This window comes from Nuphar pumila, chromosome 5 (genome assembly GCF_984573655.1).
Source record: "Nuphar pumila chromosome 5, dmNupPumi1.hap1.1, whole genome shotgun sequence".
NCBI lineage: Eukaryota > Viridiplantae > Streptophyta > Magnoliopsida > Nymphaeales > Nymphaeaceae > Nuphar > Nuphar pumila.
Genome location: NC_143253.1, coordinates 2,866,053 through 2,890,623, shown reverse-complemented (window position 1 = coordinate 2,890,623; position 24,571 = coordinate 2,866,053). Strand labels below are relative to the sequence as shown.

The 24,571-nt window shown below is 38.9% G+C and overlaps 1 protein-coding gene across 3 annotated transcripts; it reads left to right on the top strand.

Annotated features, from left to right (window-relative positions):
- The first annotated feature begins 1,154 nt into the window (after positions 1–1,154).
- Positions 1,155–24,029, top strand: LOC149836477 (uncharacterized). Of its 3 annotated transcripts, none has more exons than XR_016431796.1 (8): positions 1,155–1,304; positions 1,391–1,497; positions 8,480–8,559; positions 8,805–8,946; positions 9,039–9,188; positions 9,271–9,472; positions 23,556–23,714; positions 23,819–24,029. XR_016431796.1 is itself a non-coding variant. In XM_090005376.1 (8 exons), the coding sequence occupies exons 1-7, from the start codon at positions 1,232–1,234 to the stop codon at positions 23,654–23,656; spliced, it is 855 nt and encodes a 284-aa protein (XP_089861502.1). In that variant the 5' UTR covers positions 1,155–1,231; the 3' UTR covers positions 23,657–23,671; positions 23,767–24,029. The 3 variants fall into 3 exon arrangements, 2 of the variants coding, with proteins under 2 accessions (XP_089861502.1, XP_089861501.1); XM_090005376.1 differs by having other exon boundaries at positions 23,556–23,671; positions 23,767–24,029; XM_090005375.1 differs by having other exon boundaries at positions 23,556–23,659; positions 23,767–23,905.
- Positions 24,030–24,571: the final 542 nt, after the last annotated feature.

Here is a 24,571-nt window from a genome sequence, read left to right as displayed (position 1 = left end):
TACTTTTTCATATTTTTAGTAATAATCTATTTACTATTATAATTTTAAAACGTTAGTTTTTTATTGGTTACAAAATTAAAATAACCCCATGTGTCCTATTTTTTAGAAAAATAATTGAATTTACAAGTGTCACGTGTCCTCATATCCACGTATCTTTGTGACGTAGCAGGCTGGAACCCAGTCCGTTTACTAATCCGATTGGGTTAGGCTTGAGTCCTATTGACTTATCGAGCTTCGGCCTGTAAGCCCGTGACCTCGCCTATCTCGGGTCGGGTAATCCGAATACCATCTGCTACTCAACCCAATATCCACCCCTAGTAACGCTGCAACCTGCACATGGTTAGGGGTGTATCTGAGTCGGGTATACCTGACTCAACCCAACGTCCCAAACCGACTATACCTGCCCCCTATCTTAATAGACCCACGGGTTCAGATTGAGGGTTCAAAATATAGACCCGTAACAAAAATAGGTCGGGTCTTGGGTATTGCAATTGAAGACCCGGCCTCATTTGGATCCAATAAGCTTTTTATACCTAACCCAATGGTTTTCTATATTGTAAAATCAAACCCGTTTTATTATTGAACTGAGTCGAGTTGAACTCAAACCCGCTTGGTATCCGTGTCGAGCCAAACTGATTATGTGCCCAAACTCGTTCTATATAACCCAAACTTATGATACATTTTGAATATTGTAGAAAATAAAATTTTTATATTTAGATTTTAGCATTATTTAAAATAGATAACAAATTTCTCAATTGTTAGCATATAATGTTCTTAATGAATAATTTTTGTTTTTGTTTTTGTTTTTTATGAGCATTCATCATGAATAGTTGATCTCAATAATTTACATAAGTTTTCATTGGCCGATAATTATGTTTGGAATACCAATCATATCAAGACCTTAGCTGAAACCCAAACAAGTTATAACTTTACTTTTTCAGCCATACTCAGACCGGAACCTGATCCAATACAAACACTTATGGGTTCACAGCTTCTGCACCCTATCCGGAACCTGAACTAGATCAGGTTAGGTTTGGGTCTTTTTTTAGACCCGAACCGAACCTGACAGGGTTACACCTAACACGAATCCAACTTAAGTTCTTCGAAAGATGACGAAAATGCCCATCATGGCATTTAACAGCAACCCCGTTTACGAGGCGGTGTGGTCGAGAAGGAGAAGGAGACGGAGACTCGTCTCTGCCGCTGAGTGGGGCTGGTTGCACCGCCTCTGATGCGTTGCTGGAACGGCCTGAGGACTCTCCTTCCCATGGCCGCGCATAAAATCCCTCGCCCCTTCCTCCCAAGTAAGTGCATAAGCATTTCTCTCTCTCTCTCTCTCTCTGCATTCTTGAGGGAGGATACCCATTTTGCCCTTCTTCCCACTCCTCAGGCGAGGGAGCGTCGCCGGTGAAGAGCAGGAGGATGACGACGACGGCAGGCGCGGACTCCGCCATCAGGGACAGCTTCGAACAGTACGCTCAGTACCTCAACGATCTGGTACGTCCAACCCAACACCATCGACGGTCGGGCTCTCTCTCTGTCTCTCTCGTATTTGGGCTTAGGGTTTTTATGGATGTTTCTGTCTTTGTTGTGAATCTCGTGGGTAAATGGTGGAAGGGCGACTGGTTGTGGTGGAATGACTGGAACGGCCCTGGATTTTCCGGGAGTGTGCTTGGTGGTGAGTGTGGTTTCCTATTTTTTCGACGAATTCGCCTCAGCTTTCTACCAAATGGGTGTGAATCTGGATTCTGTGTTTCATGCATAATTCTCGACGTGGAATTTGCCTTTCTGGGATTTGCGTAGGTAGCCTTGGTAGCGAGTGTGGATTCTGATCTCCGCCCAATTTGCCTCCGTTTTCCACCAAAAGGTTGGGAATGTGGGTTCTGTGTTTCATGTATATGGGAAGTGGGAATCGGAGGGTATCTGACTGGTTGCGAGGAATCGAAGTTCTCCAAATCCTAAGTCGAGTTTGGGAGAAACGATTTGGTGGAATTGTGAAGTCAGTCAAATCCTTGTTTTCAGTTTCCTTCACATAGTGGAAGATAAGAGGTGAATTCTCCTTTGGGAAGGATGTTGGCATAAAATGGATAATTGAAGAGCCACTTGCCCGATGCTGCCATGGACCATCCTAATGACGCCTCATTGTATATGGTGGTTGGCGTTCTCTTTGGTCAATTGATGCCTATAATGGAACGTCTAATGATGAGCAGGACCCTTGAACCTAGAGAGATAAATCACACACTTATGTGACACTCTTCACACCATTACGGGTCTCCTATTTATAAGGAGATTTGTGAGTTCAATAATTGGCACTAGTCTAGGTCTATAATGGGCATGAATGTCCAATTACAAGGCCTGTAACACCCAAAACCCAAGAGCTACAATGATGTATATCCTCCCATGTCAATATGGGTCCGATCCAAAATTCAACATTCTCCCACTTAACCCATTGACATGAAAAAACACTTCATCGAGGTTCATTACCGTTATCTCGATTTAATTTTCATGTGTGTTCACATGCTATCTTGTATCACCCGAATGAATGATACGAGATGTAGATGTAGATGTAGATATTTTCATGTACTATAATATTATTCATTTTTTAGTGTTTAGTATGTTAAGAATACCTTTATCAATAGGTTGGTCTCTAACCCATTCTATTGGTCTTTTTAATATTGTTATTTTACTATTCTCTATTCCCAAACAAGAAATACTTTACACAAAATCAACAATACACAAAAACCATAAAGAATCAATTTAGTTGCATAAATATGATTACATTATAATCATAATGCATCAGAAGGAATCCAAAAGACTCATCGTCGTTACATGTTGGGAATATAATCTCGGTACTAGCACTTTAGTAAGATGATCCACAATCATTTCTTTCGTACTGATTGTATCAATACACACTAAATGATTTTCAGTCATTTCTTTAACAATAAAGTACTTTAACTCAATGTGATGAGGTGGAGTTATTGTTGTTATTCGAGAAGGACACAACAACTTTATTATCACATAAGATCTTTAGTTGTCTCTCAATAAAGTCTATTATACCAAGAGCCATAATGAAGTTTCTGATCCTTATGGCTTGAGATGAAATATCGTTTAAATTAATAATTTTTGCCACAATGACTTTTAGAAATTTCTTCACTGTCCTGCAGTGAGAGATGACGCCTTGAATATTCTTAGCTACTCGTGATTGCAAAAATAACAGGCTAAGACTATTTGAGCGCTCACACTTCTCATACATACCCTTCTAAGCGCTCTCACTTCTCATAGACAACCTTCTAATCAATTGTGCTATACTCTGTAGGAGTCAATTAATCGCTCTATACGAGATTCATATTGAAAAGTTAAACATGAGGCCCTTTATTATTCACCTTTTCTAAGGTAAGTATAATAGAGTCATTATCATTCTATTTTGGTAAAAAACAATAATACTAAGAGCAGTTTCGTCTCCTTAATTCTTAAGGAATTGAATCCAATTGGTGAAACTAGTAGATCATGTAACCAAAGGCAATTCAACACTTTTTCTTTGGACCCAATCATGCTTAATGGGTTGGTGTACCCGCCTACTATTACAACCTGTGTGAATTTGGAACACAATGACTTACCTTTGAATATAATCATTGTTTCATAAAATCGCACACAATCGTAATACCGAATGTCGGTCTTAACACAATCCAAGGAACCCTCAATCAAGTCAACTCGGATTATTTTGGTGATAGCTAGAGTGAGTTGATCAAGATCTTTTACCACAAACATATTCGTATTACAAACCATGCCCATGCAATGCATGCATATTCATGATAAACTGTGTATAATAAGATCAAAAAATAAAAATTCATGCTACATCTCATATGCACAAATGAAATTTTTGTGAAACACATCACATATATCATGAATTAAGTCATAATTTCACACTTAAATATCATGAATAACTTAAAATAATCATAAAATGCATGCAATGACATGCAAAATGCATCCATGATAAAATTACACATAAAAGCATGAGGAAAATGACAAAGGCATACTTCTACAGGTAATATCCGGGGTCCTAGTATTGGAACTGACCATAAAATATCCCGAACCAGTCTAAAACACCCTCAAACCGATCAAGAAAGACTTTGAACCGGTCACAGAACTGTTGAACCAGTAACCAGTCTGAAATATGCACAAAAGCCTCTAAAACCCTAAAACCGAATAAGAAAACCCCTGTTCTTTCTTAGATACAAGAAAACAAGGTCTCCTCTTGCAAGAACCGGTGAAAAACCTTTCAAAATTGCTCAAAAAATGCTCTAAATTGGTCTCAAAATTCATCGAATCGGACACCGAACCGGTTCTGCTTCTTAAAAGGGTCAAACAATGCATATTCTATCATAGGATCTTGTTTCATACTTGATCCAACCCGAAACAACACATGGGTCAGATCCCTCAATCTAGAAAACACCTGAACCAGTCTCAGGAAGCCCAAAAACGATCCAGAAAACACCAGAATCGGTCTCAAGAACCCTTGAACTGGCCCCCATAAAAACTGCATCGGTTCCTGGACCGGTTCTGTCCTTAATAGGTTAAGGGGTCTTGTTTTGGACCTGATCCGACCCATGGTTACTGATCCGGTCCACCCTGAAACAATAATGGGTCCCAAATCGGGTCTCAACGGGTTACACTCAGACCCGATCCACCCGGAACCCAAATATTGAGCCCGGGTTTCAAGGCTATGTCTAGCCGGTTTGGGTATACACTTGGTCCACCCAGAATCCTATAAACGGGTCCGAGTCTCTTAATCGAGTCAACCATGGATCCGATCCACCGAAAACCCTTAACGGGTCTGGGTCAAGATCGGGTCCCCCAGGTAGGCATATACCCAATCCACCCGGAATCCCCAACGAGTTCGGGTCCCGGACTGAGGCTGATAGGGTCATGCACAGACTCTATCCACCAGTCCCTCTAATGGGTCAGGGTTTGGATCGGGTCCCGTCGGGTTGGGTACATACTCGATCCACTTGGTCCTGCCAATGGGTCTAGGTCTGGATCGGGTCCCGCCGAGTTGAGTGAAAATCCAATCCACCTGGAAACCCTCTAATAGGTTTCTGGGCTCGGATCGGGTGATGACCTGATCCACCCGATAACCCATTAGTGGAATAATGGGTTACCGGGCCCGGATCATGTCCCACCCTTGACGGGCGGAGACCTGATCCACCCGAAACCCAAGATCGATTTTGGGTTCAGATCGGGTCCCCAACCCAGTCGGGTTTTACTGTAGTTGCTACAGTAAAACCCCGATCACTTCCACATGCAATTTTTTTTTTGTTGGTGGTGAGGGTTACACCCCCTCCCCTCCCATTGTCTTCTGCCGCCACCGACGGCCGGCCTCGACTGCCAACAACGGCCAGCCTTTGACGACCTCAGTCGTCTGTCGACGGCTACAAGGGCAGAAAAAGTGAATGAAAAAGGGGTTTTGGCCCCCTTTTCTATCTGGCCACCACCACCAGTGGCCATCTATAGTCGTCGGCGGCGACGATCACATGCCGGTGACCAGTCGCCGACGGAGGCCGGTGATGGAAGGGGGTTAAACCCCAAAACAAAACCCAACGGTTTCTCAGAGTATCGCCCTCTCCCTCTTGTAACCACCACGAACAGCGGTCACCCCCGCCAACCATCGGCGACCATCCGCCGTCATCCTCAAAATGCTTCGGTGACAGCAGCCAACTGAGAGGGTGGAAGAGCTGAATGTGGCTGTGAACAACCATAGTAGTCGGAAGCCGCCTTCCCCCGTCATGGGCGGGTGGCCTCCGGCAGCCATCGACGACGGCCGGCCTTAAGCGACCAGCCGCCACTCGGCGGTGCTTGATCCAGCCTCCAGGTGGCTGCAGCGACGGTGTTGATAGTGGCAGGGGGCTCCTTACGGGGGATCCAAAAAACCCGACTAGTGATCAAGGTGATCAAGACTGAAATAAAGGGGAGACTAGTGAGGAGTCTTAATTGCAATAGAGGTTGCTTTCTCCATCAAGAAGTCCTAGTCTTTGGAGAGTCTCCATCAAGAAGTCCTAATCCTTGGAGAGAGGGAGAGAGTAATATTTGAAAAAGCTAGGCCAAGTCAGTTAGAGATTGAAGAAGAGTTGTAATAGCTGCTATGACCGATGAGAGTGAGGAAACCAAATCCCAAGAATATAGATGCAGCTCTAGCTAAAGAAGAAGAGACTTTAAAATAATCAAATGAAGGATTGGGTTCCAAAGTTCGAGAAGAAGAATGCTTTATACAAGCAAGTATAAAAAATGGGATTATACATACATTAGATGCAAAAAGATGCTATAGGACAGTAGTTTTATCGTGAATTGGGAAGAACAAAAAGAGTTGTCTCTTCTATAAAAAGCTTACAAGTTCTTGACTTCACAAAGTTAAAAAGATTATTCTGAAATAAGGCATGTCACTGTCAAGAAGTCAACAATCATAAAAGTAGGTTTAAGGTGGAGAATATTAGAGTCAATACCGACTAGTGATGATGCAAATTTGGGGAGCAAAAGTTCATCCATCTCCTTCAAACTTGATGCATACAGTGGTGGTGTTGGTGAGTTTGAAGCCAGCAAGATTGAGAATGATGAGTATGACTATATGAGAGCAGATCAGGTAGTGATAATGTGGAGGGTGGATCTGGTGATGAGCAAGATGGTGATACCCCCCCCCCCCCCCCCCCCCCATCCAAAAAAAAGAAAAAGAAAAAGAGAAAAGATATAGGCATACTCCCCAACAGATTAAAAAAAATGAACTCGAAGCATAAGATCTAGTTACAATGGGTTAGATCCACCCACAAAGTCAACCTAGTGCCAAGCCTTTAGAAAGAAGATGGAAAAGGTAGATTTGTGTGCATCCCTGCATGCACACAAGTGTGCATATCTGCATTTGCTTGTGTACATATACTGATACACATACAAACACATGCCCACACATGCATGGATGATTGATCATGTGTTTGTGTGCATGTACGTGTGTTTGTGTGCACGTGCCTAGCTTTTAACTATTCCTCACCATTAATGAGTAGTCTTACAGCCAACAATAGTTTCATGAGAGAGAGAGAGAGCACCTGCTCAACGACAGCCCACATATGGAAGAAACAGCGTACCCTCACTGGTGGTTGCACCCGTCATAGACTCGTAGTCCTCGTGGATTTGTGTTGTTGATGGTGCTGGTCTTGCTGGAGAAGAGTAGAGCCAATTGTGGATTGTGATTAGGGTTTAGGATTGAAGATTAGATAGTTATCTAAATTTTAGGGTTTTGGATTGGAGACTAGATAGTTATTTAAATTTTAGGTTTAGGAAATTATGGTTAGTTACCAACTTACCAAGTGTACCACGTTACCAACTTTTTCCTAAATTTATCCTAATTAACATAGAAATGATGAACATTAGGTGAAAGTTCAGGATTTTTTTTTTATTTTAGACTATTTTTTCCAACTTAAGAGTTATTTCTTATGAAAAAAAATCTTAACAGTTACTATATAAAAGAAAAGGGCCACGGGATAGCCCGTGGGCTTGACCCGATTTGAATGAATTTTCAATTTCAAACAGGCGCGGGCTAGCCTGACCTGACCCGATAATTTGTTGTGCCAGGTTAAGGCCCATTTTGTGTCGGGCAATTGTTTAAAATCCAAGCCCAAACCCGACCCACACGGGGCAGGGCTATGGGCCGCCAGATCCATTGTACAGCCCTAGCATTGACCACATCATTTAGTTTTTTGGTGTGTCATAATTTTTTCTTTTGATTAGTGTGTTAACTGGCCACTGGATTGGCCATATCACATGTTTAACAATGTTGAGTCAGTTTTATAAAACTAACGAGTTTTGTGGTCATTAATCTGACCATGTTGACTAAGGGTATAATATGGTAATGTGTCATAGTTTTATTTGTATGCCTATGTAATAATGAGACTCACATGACCCCCCCCTGTGATTGCCTATAAATAGACATGCCCTCTCATTGAATGGTGTTTGATTTAAGGAATGAATTGTGCCATTTGGTTCAGCTTGGTCATGTTGTGGACTCTAGTATGTGTTATGTTATTTTAATATTTTGTGACAATTAGTTAGATATATATCAGATCCTTGTTAGGTCTGATCGAAATAAGCAACTGGATCCAATAAGTGGTATCAGAGCTCAATCATATCCAACAAAATATGTGGGACCCACCACACCCAACAACTGGTATCATAGCTCGACCAAGATCCAACAAAATATGCAAAATGTTGATTTTTGCCTTGTTTTAAGTAGTACAAAATATGTGCTGATTTGCAGTGGAAACCCATATTTTAGGATTAGTAGTTTTTGAAGAATAAAAACATGTTATGGTTAATATCGATGTAGTTGCTTGTTTTTTGGTTAGCCTGTTTATCTTGACCTTTTCAATGAAGCAGCAGCCCTTCAGAAGATCACAATCAAGAGAACTAAATGTATCACTATTTTATGTATGTGTTCTAGAATGAGAAAAGAGAGAGAGTAGTAAAGGCAAGTCGAGATGTGACAATTAACAGCAAAAAGGTTATATTTCAGGTGCACAGGTAACATGTCTGTTTTTCGTTGTTTAGTCTTTCATTAGTGCTTCCAAGTTTGAAGCTTACTGAATTTCCATAGTTATTAGATGTTTGGGCTTTCATTAATTAGGTGTTTGGATGCACCAATTTATCTAGAAATGGGGGATAAGTTCGGATATTGCATTGTGGATCATAATGCAACTTTCCAACTTGTACCAGTTTTGTGGACAACCTAACATCTCCTAAATGTTGCACTTTTGTCCTTGAAATAGGATTAGTAAATATAATAAAGAAGAAGTGCTGGAGAAGGCCGAGAACGATCTTTCTTTGGTTATCGTTCAATATATGGCAAGATTGGTGAATGAATTACAAGGGAGTGACTTTTGGAAGCTGAGGCGAGCTTACTCTCCTGCAGTTAGCACCTTCAACTCATCCAATTTTTAGTGCATACATTTGCTAATGGACTTTTGAGTTTCATATACTTTGCTTTGTTTCATGTAGCTCAGGTCCAAGAGTATGTGGAAGCTGCATCCCTTTGCAAGTTCTGCAAATATGGGACACTATTGACACTTTCTGAGATCAACAAGAGTCTGTTGTATCTGAGTGATAAATTTGCTGAGCCATTGCAAATTAATATCCTTGACTATCTCCTAGGGGTGAGCCCTCTAGTTCCTTTTAAACAGAAGTAGCATTTTGAATCCATTACTGGGAGTAGTTACTTTGAATTCTTGTGTTAAGATCGCGGATTTGACTGGAGAGCTGATGAGACTAGCCATTGGTCGGATATCAGATGGTGAACTTGAATATGCTAAGACAATATGTGGATTTGTACGCGATATATACAGGGAGCTGACCCTTCTTGTCCCTGATATGGATGACAACTTCGACATGAAGAAGAAGATGGAGACAATGCTTCAAAGTGTCATCAAGATTGAAAATGGTATTACATGCTTATTATGCTTCTAGTTTCTAGAATATTTGTTATATACAATTCTTGTTTTTGACAATTTGTGCATTATACTGGTCAGAAAGATGCACGAAGACATCGAACTTGCTTGCATCTGTGTCATGCATGATCTATTAGCATTTTTCATTGCTTTGGTGTTTCCTTCCCTCCCTCCTTTTTAAGATGTAGGGCCTTTTCTTGAAATCTGAAAATTATTATCCTTTCACGTCACCTACTGGGTTGCTGGTCTGGTTGGTTTATTGAGTCTTTTTTTTATTAGGTAGCTGGGGTTACGCAGAGCCTATGTCACATGGGTGCGGGTGCAACACGGGTGCGGCGTAATTTTAAAAATTTTGGACACGGGGATTCGGCTATATATATATATATATATTTAAAATATATATAATAATATATCCAGTGTGCATATATGTGGATATTGTCCTCTAAAGTTTGGCACCAGCATGAGTGTTTTTATAAACTTTGCAAACTATACTTTTGCCCTTGCAGAAAGGGTTTGAGACTCATGCTATATATATATTTAAAAAATATATAAAAAGATCATTTTTTTTGTTTTTTACCCTAAAAATGAACATTTTGGACTCAGTCAATGTTGACCGAGTCCAAAACAAGGACGAACTCGGCCTCGACTCGTTGACCGAGTCCGACTTGGCGTTGACCGAATCCGGGCCGTGCCCGAAGCCGCACCCGTGTCGGGGCATGTCGACTCGGGTGCGGCGCCTCCCTACCCGAGTCCGTGTGACATAACAGAGCCTACCAGAGAATACAGAATGCACTCTGTTAAGTTGTAATATAAGTATATATATTTAATTATATATACTTATATATATATATACATATAAATATGTATATATATATATATTTTTTATTATTGTAATATGTAATACCCATTAGGGGTATTTTGGTCATTTTTCTGTTGTGTAATAGGCTGTGCCCATTAGGGGCACATCGGTCTTTTATGTTTTTTTTTTGGAGAAAGGCAAAGTGCCTTTTATACAACAACAACAACTATGCCTTCATCCCAAAACAATTGGGGTCGGCGATATGAACCAACAAAGAAAATCATTCTGGGTCTTACACATAAATCCTTCTCCTCCAATCATTTCTATCCAATGCCATGTCCTCGGTGAGGTTCAAAGCATTCATATCCTTTCCTATCATCTCCATCCGAGTCTTCCTAGGCCTACCCCGACCTCTTTTAACTAATATATTTTCCCATTTCTCCATCCTTCTAACTGGAGCATCATTAGGCCTTCGCCGAATATGTCCAAACCACCGTAAACGATTCTCTCTCATCTTATTTTCAATGGGTGCAACGCCTACCTTCTTACGTATCTCCTTGTTCTGAATCTTATCTTTTATTGTATTTCCACACATCCATCTAAGCATATGCATCTCGCTACACTCATTTTTTGAATATGATGTCTCTTGGCAGCCCAACATTCCGTACCATATAATAAAGTGGGCCTAATAGTCGTCCTATAAAACTTTCCCTTCAACCGCAATGGCAAAGTGCCTTTTATATTTTCTTTTATTTTTGTCTTTTTTATTTTTCATTTTGTGATGGGCATTATTGTCAAATGCCACATAAAGTCATTGTGAACGGCTCTATGAGCCCCTCTTGTGTATATATAAAGGGGTATTTCCCCTTGGTTGGGTTATGCTTTCTCAAGCACCCTCACTCTCAACAAAGACTATTTTTTACTTGTGTTTTAGCCCCCAAATGGCTTGTGTGCATGTGTTTATGTATTGACCCATAAGTGGTTATGTTCTTGTGCTTTTGTAAGCCCATAAGAGGTACCTACTTGTATCATTTTTCCATTTTCATTGCACACTCCAAATACATCAAAAGGTTACATGTTGTCCGGACTTGGCATCCAGTCTGGAGCTTTCTCCAGTCTTTACATTCTATGTTGCAGTTTACGAAGTGTTTACAATAAATACTCAGGATATAGGGAGAACCTGCTGTTTCATATAGAAAATTCATACCAGAAGATGCATTAGGGTCTGAAACTCCTGAGGGAATATGCAGAAAAACAAACATGCTATGGTAAATGCTTCAACCGACTGATCATTCTTTCGTCATGCAACGAACTCTGGGTTTTTTTCTATAGTTTTCGTTCTTTGTACTTCCATCTTGCACATAAATTGTTTGGGAAACAATTTCTAAAGGCACAAGAATCAACCCATCGAGGTGTCCCATTAAATCATGGCTGTAAAGAATAGAATAATTTGCTTCTTTCAGGTGATGAAATTGGAAGAATCAAATTTCTCAGTGACTAATTGACTTAGAAAGAAACTATTAATAACGGCCATTAAGAACAATCTGCGTTTTTTTTTTGCAGATGATCAGAAACTACAGATCGGAGAGAATATCTGCACTCGATTTAACAATCAAAATATCTATCTATCTATCTATCTATCTATCTATCTATCTATATATATATATATATTGCAGATGATCCAACGGCTGTGATGCATGCATAAATATAGCTGCTCTCACTTTAATTACGCATGCAAATACCTTAAATGATATTTGGATGCTTTAAAATTTTCAGCCGTTACATTAAATGGCTCTCTCTCTTACCTATGACTTCATACGTTGATCTCTCTCTTTCCCTCGTCCTTTCTCATGCAACTGCCTTAAATGACACATTCACTTTCTTTCACAAATAGATATGGTGGTGGATCTTGTAGTGTGTGGACATGGATGGCATGTGCTGACTTGCCATCATCCATGTAGTGTGTAGATCTTAAACGTCTCTCTCTCTCACTACATCTATTTGTGGGAGAGGGCTACATGGATGACTGATGATTATAGATAACTGGACTATGAGATCCGTTGTCTACAATGAGATCCGTTGGGATCCAATTTACATTTTGAAGATTTTTTTTAATTTATTTGAATTTTGACACTAATTGTGAATCATTTTTAAATTAAAGGGTTAATCAAGTACTATAGGTTATAATTTAGTTTTTGATCTCTTTCAATGACATCAAGATAATATAGCTATATATATATGACTCGATGATAAATTTGGTGTAAATTTTATGAAACTCGATGATAAATTTGGTGTAAATTTTATTAAACTCGATGATAAATTTGGTGTAAATTTTATGAAATAGATTTTTAAAGATATATTTTTGATAAAACGTTTTATGAAAGCAAGACACCAAATAATAAAAACCGGCTCACACTAAGGTGAGATCCGGGTCAAACTCAGGGAACGGAACGAATAACTTTGTATTCTACATAAATGCAGTCTTTATTGCCTTAAAATAAAAATAACTAACTAAATAAAATGAGTTACCCTCTGCAGAGGGTTCAACAATAATAAACAGGCCTTATTACAAACCCACTTAATTTAAATAACCCTAAAACTAAAAAAAAAGAAAAAAAAAAAAGGATTTTCTTGTTGCTTGTGATATAGTCCATTGATATGCACTGCTTCTGCTTAGTCCAAGAGCTATTGGTATTTAATGTTTAAATGTCTTGCATTCATTTCTTTACATTTCTGAGGGCTCTTTTTGAAGGGCTTGAAGGACCTTTTGAAGGGCCTTTCTTAGGGCTTTTTCACTTGAAAACGCTTTCTTGCAAAACACAAAAAGACAAAAACAAAACAAACAAAGACACTATTCCTAAAACGAAGGTTAGTCACATAAAAACAAGAATCAAACTAACTATTCTAACAAACTTGTAACAAAACTAACTACTTAATTCATGAAAAACATTGAATCATAACTGATTAATAACTTTAAATTAGCTAACTACTTTGCAACAAATTAACAAATTCTAACTCATTGTGAAACAAAATAAAACAAGTTTTGACTAACTAAACATCAAACAAATCAAACATGTCTAAACTAATTGGTTATGAAACACTAGTTATACGACTAAGGAAAACATGAAAGCTAATTTAATTGACTATTACCGTAAGACAATAAAATAAAATCTAATTTGCACTAATTAGTTATAAAATATTCATGCTAACTATGAAAACTCGTTAAATATTTTTACTAATCTATGACAAGAAAAAGAGTATAACTTCTAATCTAATGATGATGAAATACCAAAACTATAAAGTAAGTTAAAGGAAACTAATCAAATAACCATAAATTCTTGCTGCAATCTAAAACAAATTAAAACATACTTTTTTTTTCTTTTTGAACTAATCACCGCAGCTAGCTCACGCAAGGTTGGCCAAGAGCAACTGATCTGTGTCACGTCACTCACGCTAGATCGTGATTAACGCTAATAATGTTTGGTTCACGTACATGCTGAACCTGAATATGCAAATTGCTGAACAGGAAAAGAAATATATCGTGGTCCAAGAGATCACATCAATCAGACTAACTTGCTTGGCAACACGGTAGTTCAGATGCACGTCAACCGCAATTTATGCACTTATTTGTGAACTCACCAAAACACGGTATACAATCAAATCTTCATGCAATATGACAGCAATGAAGTATGCCGTTTGCGAATCCAATCAAACGTTTTAAAGAAAGAAAATGTGATTATGAGAATCACGAGTAATCATAACAAAAACGACCAGCATAGTTGCGCTGATGGTGCGCGTGATATCATCGGATTCACGGTCTAATAAAGATCGCAGATCGTATAATTTTTTTTTTGAAAAAAAATATACGTAATACGCTTATGCTGGTTTTTGGTGTTTCACAAACTCAAACAGCCCTCCGTGAATACATGATTCACGCAGGTTTGTTTGCAGGCCTCTAACAAGAATATGCTGTGTTTTCTAAAAAACAAAAAAACTAATATAAAACACAAAATGAATCTATGATGAGACAATATTCTAAATGAGAAATAAAAAAAATGACAAATCAGAAATCAATTATTCTAAATGAGACACTATTGCTAAGAATAAATCTAAACTATTTTCAAACCTAATAAAGAGATGGGGAAGAAGAAACGTACCTCGCAGTCGCTTCTAACGGAGGGGTTGAGAAAAATAATCGGTCGCTCTCGTGGTTAAACGTGTACTCCGACGATGAGGCAAGAAGCATCGGCGATAGCATAGATCAGTAGAACGACAAAATCAAGATTGAAGAAGGGAAGAAGTGAGGGAGAACCAGTGATCGAACGAGATTCAAGAGGAAAGAACAAAGAGGAGAGGGAGAGAAAGGAACCTGCATTTTTCCCAAGGGAGGACGCCCCTCTTTCTTGCAAAATACTATTTATACTAAAAAAAAACAAAAATTTCTAAAAACTCCTATTTAATTTTCAAAAAATCTAAAAACTACCTTGCTAAAAACTGAATTTCAGAACTACTCAATCCTAAACTAATTAAAATATGAATTAAAAACTCCTAAACTAATTAAAATACTGTAAACCACGCAGGGAATGTTGAAATTGGCATTTTTTTTTCATTTTCAATTTTAAAGCAGTTTCTCGAAAAACATTGGCAAGAGTGGGTTCCTAATTCATTTTTTTTTTCGACAGATCATGCATAAAATATGTATCTAAAATGCAGAAATTATGCATGATCAAAATGCATTCATATTTGCAGCATTTCAAGCTGCCCGCTTGGTTTCATATTTGTAAAACACACACCCATTGTCGTAGGCAGTCATAAGAGTATAACTTCTGGATATAAATACACCATAGATTTTACGATGAAGTCCGAGCTTTAGCAATGAGTTGAGCCAAGTGGCACTAGATCAAAAGGACTAAAGATCAGGAAAACCTATTGAAAAAGTCAAAATGAACAGTTCAATGTTCAATCTGACCTAAATCCACAGTTTTTTTTTATCTGATGGACATGGATCGAATAGCCCGACCATGTTTGTTCAAGGCCTGATGGGAGTCAAAACATTATTACCTGTATTGAACAGTATGTTTGTCCCCCTCTCACATTAATGATTCCACTTCCTTGCCCATCATTCTGATTGCTGCTTTCTTCTAACAGGCAAGGTAAGGTCAGGTGACAACCGAAGTCCAGTCGAGCGCCTTTCGCCACAATAGGCCATTTTTTAACTTGAACCAAAAATGACAAGAATGAATTTTCGGATCCAAAACAAAATGTGGTCACGTCATCTTGATCCAGATTGTAATTGAATGAGCATGTACTCTTAAGCCCTTAACCAAAATCGAGATATCTGAACTGGTTTATCTTTTGAAATTGAAAGTTGGCAGACTTCACCCAATTTCAGCAGCTCCAGTACTACAAGGTGTGGGTGTACATATCTTAACCGAATTCAGGATTTATTGTGAAATCCAGTCCAAAACCAAATCCACTCTTGGATCCAATGTCAGGTCCGGGCTGACCTAATTAGTTTTTTCATGACAAAGAACCAAAAGACATAGTGGACATGGACTCCTGTGCTCACATGCCATCACGAGAGAGAGAGAGAGAGAGAGAGAGAGAGAGAGAGAGAGAGAGAGAGAGAGAGAGAGAGAGAGAGACTACATGGAGCACATGCCATCGTCCATGTCCGCACACTACAAGATCCACCACCGTATCTGAGAGAGAGAGAGAGGGTCATTTAAGGCAGTTGCATGAGAAAAAGAGAGATCCATGTATGAAGTCATAGGTGTGAGAGGGAGAGAGCCATTTAATGTAAATGGCTGGAATTTTCAAGGCATGCAAATACCATTTAAGGTAGCTGCATGCATCACAACCGTTGGATCTTTTCAACGGCTAATAAAAGGGAGTAGGTGCTATATATATATTAAAGAAAAGAAGATGGGACGTCACTTCAAGAAAAGGAAGATCGTCAGATCTGATCTGATGTGATGGATCATCAGATCTGGTTTGACGTGATTACAAGAAACAAATCTGGTCTGCACTCTATCTTTTTTTTGTGTGTGTGATCAGACCAACAACTAACGACCAATGAGACTTGCCTCTTCTAGGCCCTGATACCATGTGAAGTAGACCCTTGGAAGTTGTGTCCTGCACAATGAACAAACAAGAGAAAGAGGATAAGAGAAGCAACCTTGAAAACAGAAGACGTCTCAACCAGAGTTACCAGTCAAGGAAGCGGGAGCGGGAAGCGGGAAGCGAGGCACTTTCAAAAATTTAGGAAGCGGGGAAGCGTGGGACCACTTAGAAGAAAATTCCGAACCGTCTCGGAAGCGACCTAGGAAGCGAACCGGAAGCGACCTAGGAAGCAAACCGGAAGCGAGGGGGAAGCGAAAAAAATGAAAAAATGGGGAAGCGAAGGGGAAGAGTGGGGGAAACGTGGGGGAAGCGCGCTTCCCATAAAAGGGAAACGTGCTTCCCATAAAAGGGAAGCGCACTTCCCAAAAAAGGGGGACGCTTCCCCTCACGCTTCGGAAGCGCGCTTCCCCTTTTACCTAGGCGCTTCCAGTAACTCTGGTCTCAACTCCAGCCTAGGGTGACGTCCTTTCTTTTATATTAAAGGGTATCATTATTGTCCTTAAGTATAAAAATAAATACAAGTGGACATACATGATAGAATCGATTTTGGATATTGATCCAACTTGGTATAGTCTTAACAACACTATTTGTTTGATGACTGTCTTGCTTTGTTGTATTCCCTAAAAGGCCTTGTATTCAATATTGGATAGGCGTGTACATCAAATTTACAACTTTATTTTGTTGAAATGGTGCTTTACATGGAGGAAGGGTGTAGAGCTTTTACTTTGTTTCATGCAACTTCCCCTTGAAAAGAAGAAGGAACTTTATTTACAAAAAGCTGAGGAGGTTATAGGTGGAGCTTATCACCGTACCAGCTAATTAAAATATGGGAATTATCAGATAAGTGAGAATTTGGAACCTCCATAAAGAAAGGGAAAAATATTTTGTACACTTTTTTAACCCAGTCATTGAGGGTTCGCCCTTGGCAAGCTATTTGTGCATAAAGTCAACTGGACTTATGGTGATACTGTAATACCGTTAGCTCTTGCTGTATGGTTGAACCTAAGTCACACGGACTCGGCCAAAAGGTCGACGCACCCGTGTCGATACGCCCCGACACGGGTGCAGCTTTGGACACGAGACAAACATGGTCAACTAAGTGTCAGACTCAGTCAACGCATCGGGGCCGAGTCCATCCATATTTTGGACTCGGACAACTTTGATCGAGTCTATTTTTGTTCATTTATTAAAATTAATTTGGACTCGGGTCGGGTCCGGACTTGATCCAGATCCAAGACGGTATCGGGGTTGGGGCCCGACCCTTAAGAGGCTACACAGGGGGCGGGGGCAGACGACAGACCCCTCCCTGTCGATCGCTCCCTCTCCCCCACCCGTCCCTCGCTCCTTGTCCCCTTCAGGCTTGCCGACAACCCAGACCCTGACGACTGTAGCCGCCAGTGACACCAGCCACCGTCGACCCCAACCATCGGTCCTCTCAAGTATATCCCTCTTCTATTCTTCTTCCTCTTCCTTTGGTAGGGGGCGGAGGCCCCTGCCTCAGTTTCTTTTCCGGCAGGGGCGGAACCCCCTGCCTCAGATCTGTTTTCCGGTAGGGGGCTCCGCCCCATGCCTCAATTTGTTTTTTCGACAGGGGCAAAGCCCCCTACCAACGTTTGGTTTTCTGGCAGGCTCAATTCAGTTTTTTGGCAGGGGGCCTTTGCCTCAGATCTGTTTTTCGGTAGGGGGCTCTGCCCCCTGGCTCAATTTGTTTTTTCGGCAGGGGGCGGAGCCCCCTACCTCCGTTTGGTTTTCCGACAGGGGCTCCGCCCCTTGCCTCAGTTCCCCTGCCTCTGTTATTTTCTGTCAGGCACACATTGATAGGGGTGGAGCTCCTGTTACTATTTTTTTGAAGTGTTTATTAACTTTATTTACATAGTTTGGTGTGTACTGCATACAATTTTGTGTTCAGTTTTCAGTTTCACTTTTCTTTTCAGTTTTCAGATATAATGGTGAGTTCCAGTAGCAGTGTCAATACAGTTGGTTCAAGTTCTAACTCTGAATTAGAAGCTTTTGGAGGCTTGTGACAAAATGGATAAAAGCTAGTGGTGGTGGTGGAAATACACAGTTTCTTTGTAATCTATCTAAGACTGCTTTCACGGGTTCTTATACATGTGTAAAAGCACATCTTTTGCATATTCGTGGTCAAAGAATTTGGTCATGTTATAGGATTGACAAAGACTTGTTAAATCAATTAAAGAAAGAACAAGAGGAAGCTGAAAAGAAGAAAATTGCATAGATGAGAAGCGATTTGATTAGTCTACCTTTTGCTATTGCTAGTGATGAACAAACACTTTTGAAGAAAAGAAAGATGGAAGACAATAAAACAATACAAGGGTCATTCAAAAACATGGCAAGAGCAGAAATTGATAAAAAGATTGGTTGATTCTTTTACTCAAGCTCAATTCATTTTAATGTAACTATAAGTCCATACTAGAAAGATATAATTACATCTTTGGCTAATTTTAATTTGAGTGGTTGTATCTCCTAGTTCAGAAAAACTAAGAACAATCATTCTGCAGAGAAAAAAATAGAATTAAAGACTTATTAGCAAGGTTTTAAAAACCGTGACTCGGGACTCGACTCGTTCTTTATTAACTCGTGACTCGGCGGGTCAACTCGGTGACTCGGACCGGGTTTTGTTAACTTTTGATTTTAAAAGAAAATAATATATAATTTGTCTCAAACCATGTTTTTCAGTGAACAAGAGATAAACTCATATACAGGGGCTCATGTTAAGCAAAATATGTCTGTAGTTGGGACTTTTTAAAATGGTCCATGCTTGGTTTGTACTGAAGTTGATGAGACCTGACCAACTCATAAATGTTGTAATGGCCAGTTCACCAGGTTCTACCTTTTGTAGGCCCAATCCACTTCAAAATCAATGTTTAATCCTGGCTCAGAAAATATTGGACTTGTGCTTTATGAAACATGCCCACATATCAAAAGTAACCATGTACAATATAGAATTACACTTTTAAGTTGCACTAGGATGACTGCTAGAAAAAATTGGCCACAGTATCTGATTATGTAGAATAGACTCACAAGGAAATCATCTAATAAAAGACAATATTGAACAACAGAATGAGGGGCCGAGGCTTATAGTTTTTGAGATGAAATATGAAGGATATCCAATGTGCTTTGTAAGAGAAATTCAACCATACTATAGGCTCAAGAATCACAGTCATAACAAGCACATGAAACTTGCTCATGTAGTGTACACTTCCAACTACACATAGCTAAAGACAAGTTCTTTTCAAAGTCATGATCCTATTCAGTCATAAAAAATAAATTAACATTATAGCCATTTCAGTAATTTGAAAAATAGAAAGATATTTGAGAGAAAGTATGGGTTACATACTATGTGTGAGAAAATCCATAACAAAATCAAAGAAGAAATTCTCAAGACAACTGATCAAATTATTAGCAGTGTTTTAAAACTCTTATTAGCAGTGTTTTAAAACTCGTCGAGTCAACTCGTTGACTCGGCTGACTCGGCTCGGTTCGCCCCTCCAGCAAGTCAACCCGGCAAGGCAAACTCGGTTTGCCAAAACTCGGGCTTGACTCGGCCTGACTCGGACGAGTTTTGGGATGTTTGAAATTTGTTTTTTGAGTTTCAAATTACAGTTTCGAAATATACAAGTACATATATTTTAACAAGGGTTACCCCCAGATTTTGTATAAAAAAGAAAATAAAAATCATTTAAAGATAAAAAAGCATTTAAATCCATAGAATAAAATCGCCATGTTGTTCGAAGTATTGTTCACCCAGTGTTATCAACTTATTCTAGCAAAATATTTTAAAGAAATGATTCTCACTATATATGGCGGGTCAACTGTGCCTATGGGAAGTCACATTTAGGTTTCATCATCCATTTGTTATGTGAACAAGCATTGTACATATTCAAATATTAGTAGTCTTTTTATAGTTGTGCCATTAATATATTTCCTGCATAGTTTTATACATGAGAGAAAATTGCTTATTTATGTTGATATTGGGCATTCTGTAAACTTTCAATATGCACATATATCCCTGTTTTACATTTATGGATTTGTTAGAGAGGGAATTAAAACTTTTAAAACAAGCTAGCATATATGATTGGCCATTTTAGAAACCTTAGGTAGTAGCAGACTGAACTCATGGTGACCAAATCCTCTAATTCAAGTCATGAATTAGTCAAAGTGCTTGTATAAATATCAAATTCAATTATTCAAGCAAACCTCTATAACTCTTTGCAGTTGTTTTTATATTCTTACAGACATTTGGAGACTATGTTTACTCAAAAACATGGTTTCAGACAAATTATATATTGTTTTTCTTTTAAAATCAAAAGTTAACAAAAGCCGGTCCGAGTCACCGAGTTGACCCGCCGAGTCACTTGTCAATAAAGAACGAGTCGAGTTCCAAGTCACGGGTTTTAAAACCTTGCTTATTAGAGACCCAAAAATTTGCATGGAAACGACATGGAGTGTCTATTGGGTGGACTGATATACAAAAGCGACCACTGATAAACTCCATTGCTTACTCACTTATTGAGCCAATCTTTTTTAAGAGTGTTGATGTATCTGGGGAGTATAAAGATGTTGAATATTTAAAGAGATTATTTGTCGAAGTGATAAAAGAAGTGGGTGAAGAAAGTGTGGTGCAAATCATTACTGACAACGCTCTAGTTTGCAGTCGTGCATGAATGAATTTGGCAAATGAAGATACGTATTCACATATTTTTTGAACTCATTGTGCAACACACAGTTTAAATTTGGCACTTAAGAGTATATGCAATCCATCAAAAGATGATGCACATGCACGTGAAATGTGTTTATGGATTGAAGAAATAGAGCATGATCGAAATATTAAAAATTTTGTTGTAAACCATCATCATGGCCTTTCTATATTTAATAGGCATTCTGATTTCAAGTTACTGAAAGTTGCTGAAACTCGTTTTGCTTCTCTCATTATTATGATGAAATGAATTACGCAACTTAAGAATGCATTGATGATGATGATGGTGGCTGATCAAGATTGGGATTTTTATCGTACTGAAGATAATGTTAAGGCTCAAGCTATCAAAAAATGCATCTATGATGATTTTTTGTGGGATAAAATTACATATTTTGTTGAATTTACAGAGCTTATTTGGGAAATGTTGAGAGAAGTTGACAGAGATGTATTCATACTTCATAGAATTTATGAAATGTGGGACAATATGATTGAAAAAGTTCAAAGTATCATTTTCAAACATGAGAAGAAAGATGTTGCACTTGATGATTCAGAATTTTACAATTATGTACATTCAGTTTTAGTGAGAAGATGAGATAAAAGCAATACACCTTTGCATTGCATGACACACTCTCTTAATCAAAAATATTATGCAAAAAAATGGTTGACAGAAGGTCTTGGTCGTGTTTCTCCAGATGAAGATCCTGAGATATCAAGGAATAAAACGATATGTTTGAGAAGACTTTTTAATGATCCTTACATGTTTAAGGTTGTAAATAGCGAGTTTGGAAAGTTCTCTACTAGGAGATTTGATTCTTTAGCAGCACTTATGACAAGGGACGAAGAAGATATCCTTAATTGGTAGGCAACATATGGATCAAAGACACCAAATCTGCAACATCTTGCAATGAAGTTGTTATCCCAACCTGCTACATCATCGTGTTGTGAAAAAAATTGGAGTACATATGCTCAAATTCACAACATTAAAAGAAACAAACTCACTAGTAAAAGAACAGAGAATTTGGTTTATGTTCACTATAATCTACGATTAATTTCTCGCCGCACCAAAGATGAGTATAGATACTTTTTTTCTTTTGTATTCAAAGTTCATATTTAAATATTTGCATTCAAAGTTTGAAGTTAGATACTAAGTTAGTTATATTTTGATGCAGTTGTGGACCATCCAAGTATTGAGATGTAAATCCAGAAAATTTTGACTTGGAGGGAGAACATGATTTGCTTACTCTCAACATGGACTACCTTGATCTTGTTCTTCCCTCTAATTCAGATCATGAGGCAGATTTATGATAAGTTTTGTTGTTATCACACTCACAAGTTTCTTTATGTATTATATTTTGATAAGTTTATATTGTTACTTCAATAGAATTACTTTTTTATTTTTGCTTTAAAATTTACAATCTTATATATATAGCCGTGTCGCACCCTTACCCGTACCCGCATCCATGTGATATAGGGCTGGACACTTCTCAGTAGAAATACATCTCTCTAATTCCTGCTGTATGACTGGATGCTTCATGATGGAAGTACATCTTCCATGGATTTCCCCATCTACAAATAAACCATGAGGTGTATTTTCATTTATACGTTGTGCTGCTGTTGGTCAAAGCTTGGCCAGCATGCATTGAACTACAAATATGAGGTCAAAATCTTGACAGCACAAGGGAGACAGTCACTAACTACTCTGACAATATACAACCCGTAGACATCAGTTTAGATAACAGGCAGGCTTAGAGGGTAGAAATCCACTATTGTGCGAATTTCACTTTTGTCATTCTTGTTGTCAGGCTGGACACTTCCAGTTACTGCTTAAAGAAAAAAACGATTCAGTTTAGACTCAACCCGTAGACACTGATCAGAAGCCTGCCCAGCTGGATTCTTCTAGGGTTGTTAGCACAGGGTTGGGGTGATTCTGAATTTTGCATGCCTTTATGTCCTTTGTGAACTATGTTCTAGAGAAATGCATAGTGATTTACCATACTTTGTAAGCTTTTCTCGTTTGGTAAGTTTTTGCCATTTCACACGTGTGAGTTGGCACGTTTTTTTATTTGAGGGTAAAGCCTGAGTGAGATGAAACTAGGTTTCATCACTGTCCAATCAAACACCTTTTTTCATTTTTCATGTTTGTGGAATGGAGCATGATGATGGGTGAACGTTTATTGCTGTATGCTGAATATAATCTCTCTCTCTCTCTCTCTTATATACATGTATATCATGGCAATGATACACTAGCATTTCCCAGCAATATTTTGGCATCAGACTTGTTGGAAACTGTCAGGGTGGCCGGTGCCACTTGACATTATCTGGCCTATCCGACACTGAAATGGTCGCCTACACACACACACGGCATTTTGGTTAAGGTTTTGAGAGTGGTATTCCTTATCAAGGTCCTTATGTTTGCTTGTGGCTGGCTATCTTGCAGCATGTTTTAGTGTTCATGTTAGAGGATCAGAGTACATCCCTTTGCTTGGGTCGAGCGACCCCAATTTCTCTCTTTTTGGAACGCTAGACCTCGATCTGTGAAGAGTATGTCTCTTGGTAAAGATGGTTGTACTTCTTTCTCTCTTAGCCAAGAATAAAGGTCTTTTTCCTTTCCTGAACTCAGATATGCATTTTTGTCATCTTTCTTGCAGCTAAACTTCTCAACCTTTTCTGATTGTGACCAACTTAACTCATTCACTGCAGCATATTACACAGCTAAACCGATGATAGGAATGCAGATTGGATCGAGTCTGACTTTGGATCTAAATCTAACATTATTTTTCACAGTTACAAACACTTTATGCAGTTGGACTTCTTTTGGCTTGAGCTTTGTGTTTGGATTGATATTCTCTTATCAGATTTATTTTCAAATTTGGAATTAAATATGATCGGTTCATGATTTTTACATGTAAAATGCTTGTTTCTAGCCTTTTGTTTGTTTGTTTGTTTGTTTGGATAGGCAAGCTGGGGTTAGGAGGACCACTACCAGTTTATTGATTAAAACAGGACTTTACATTGATCCCCTCTAGCCAAATTGGTCAGGTACCTGACTTAAGATTTAGTATTCCCCAAAAATCTCTTTATTTGAATTCTATGAAACCTATACAAGAGATTGTGTCCAGCGATTTTTACTGGATCTAAAGTCGTTATATAAATTCTATTCAAGAAGCAGCTCTACTAGTTGAGTTTTGTTTAACCCCAGATTCATAATTAGACTTATTGCTTTAAATTCAAATTCGGATTCATGTCAATCATAATGCCGCCCTTTGTAGATGCTCTTGCATCATTGTTGACTTCACAAGGCAAATTTCGGCCTTTCTTAAGTCAAGTTAGGGGTTAGACCTTGTGAGATTTTCTTTTTCCCATTTATAACCTGAAGAAACCACACCTGGCACAAAGATGTGGTCGCACTGGCTCATCCTGTCATACCTGTGGTCATAGTGCGGGCAGCGTAAA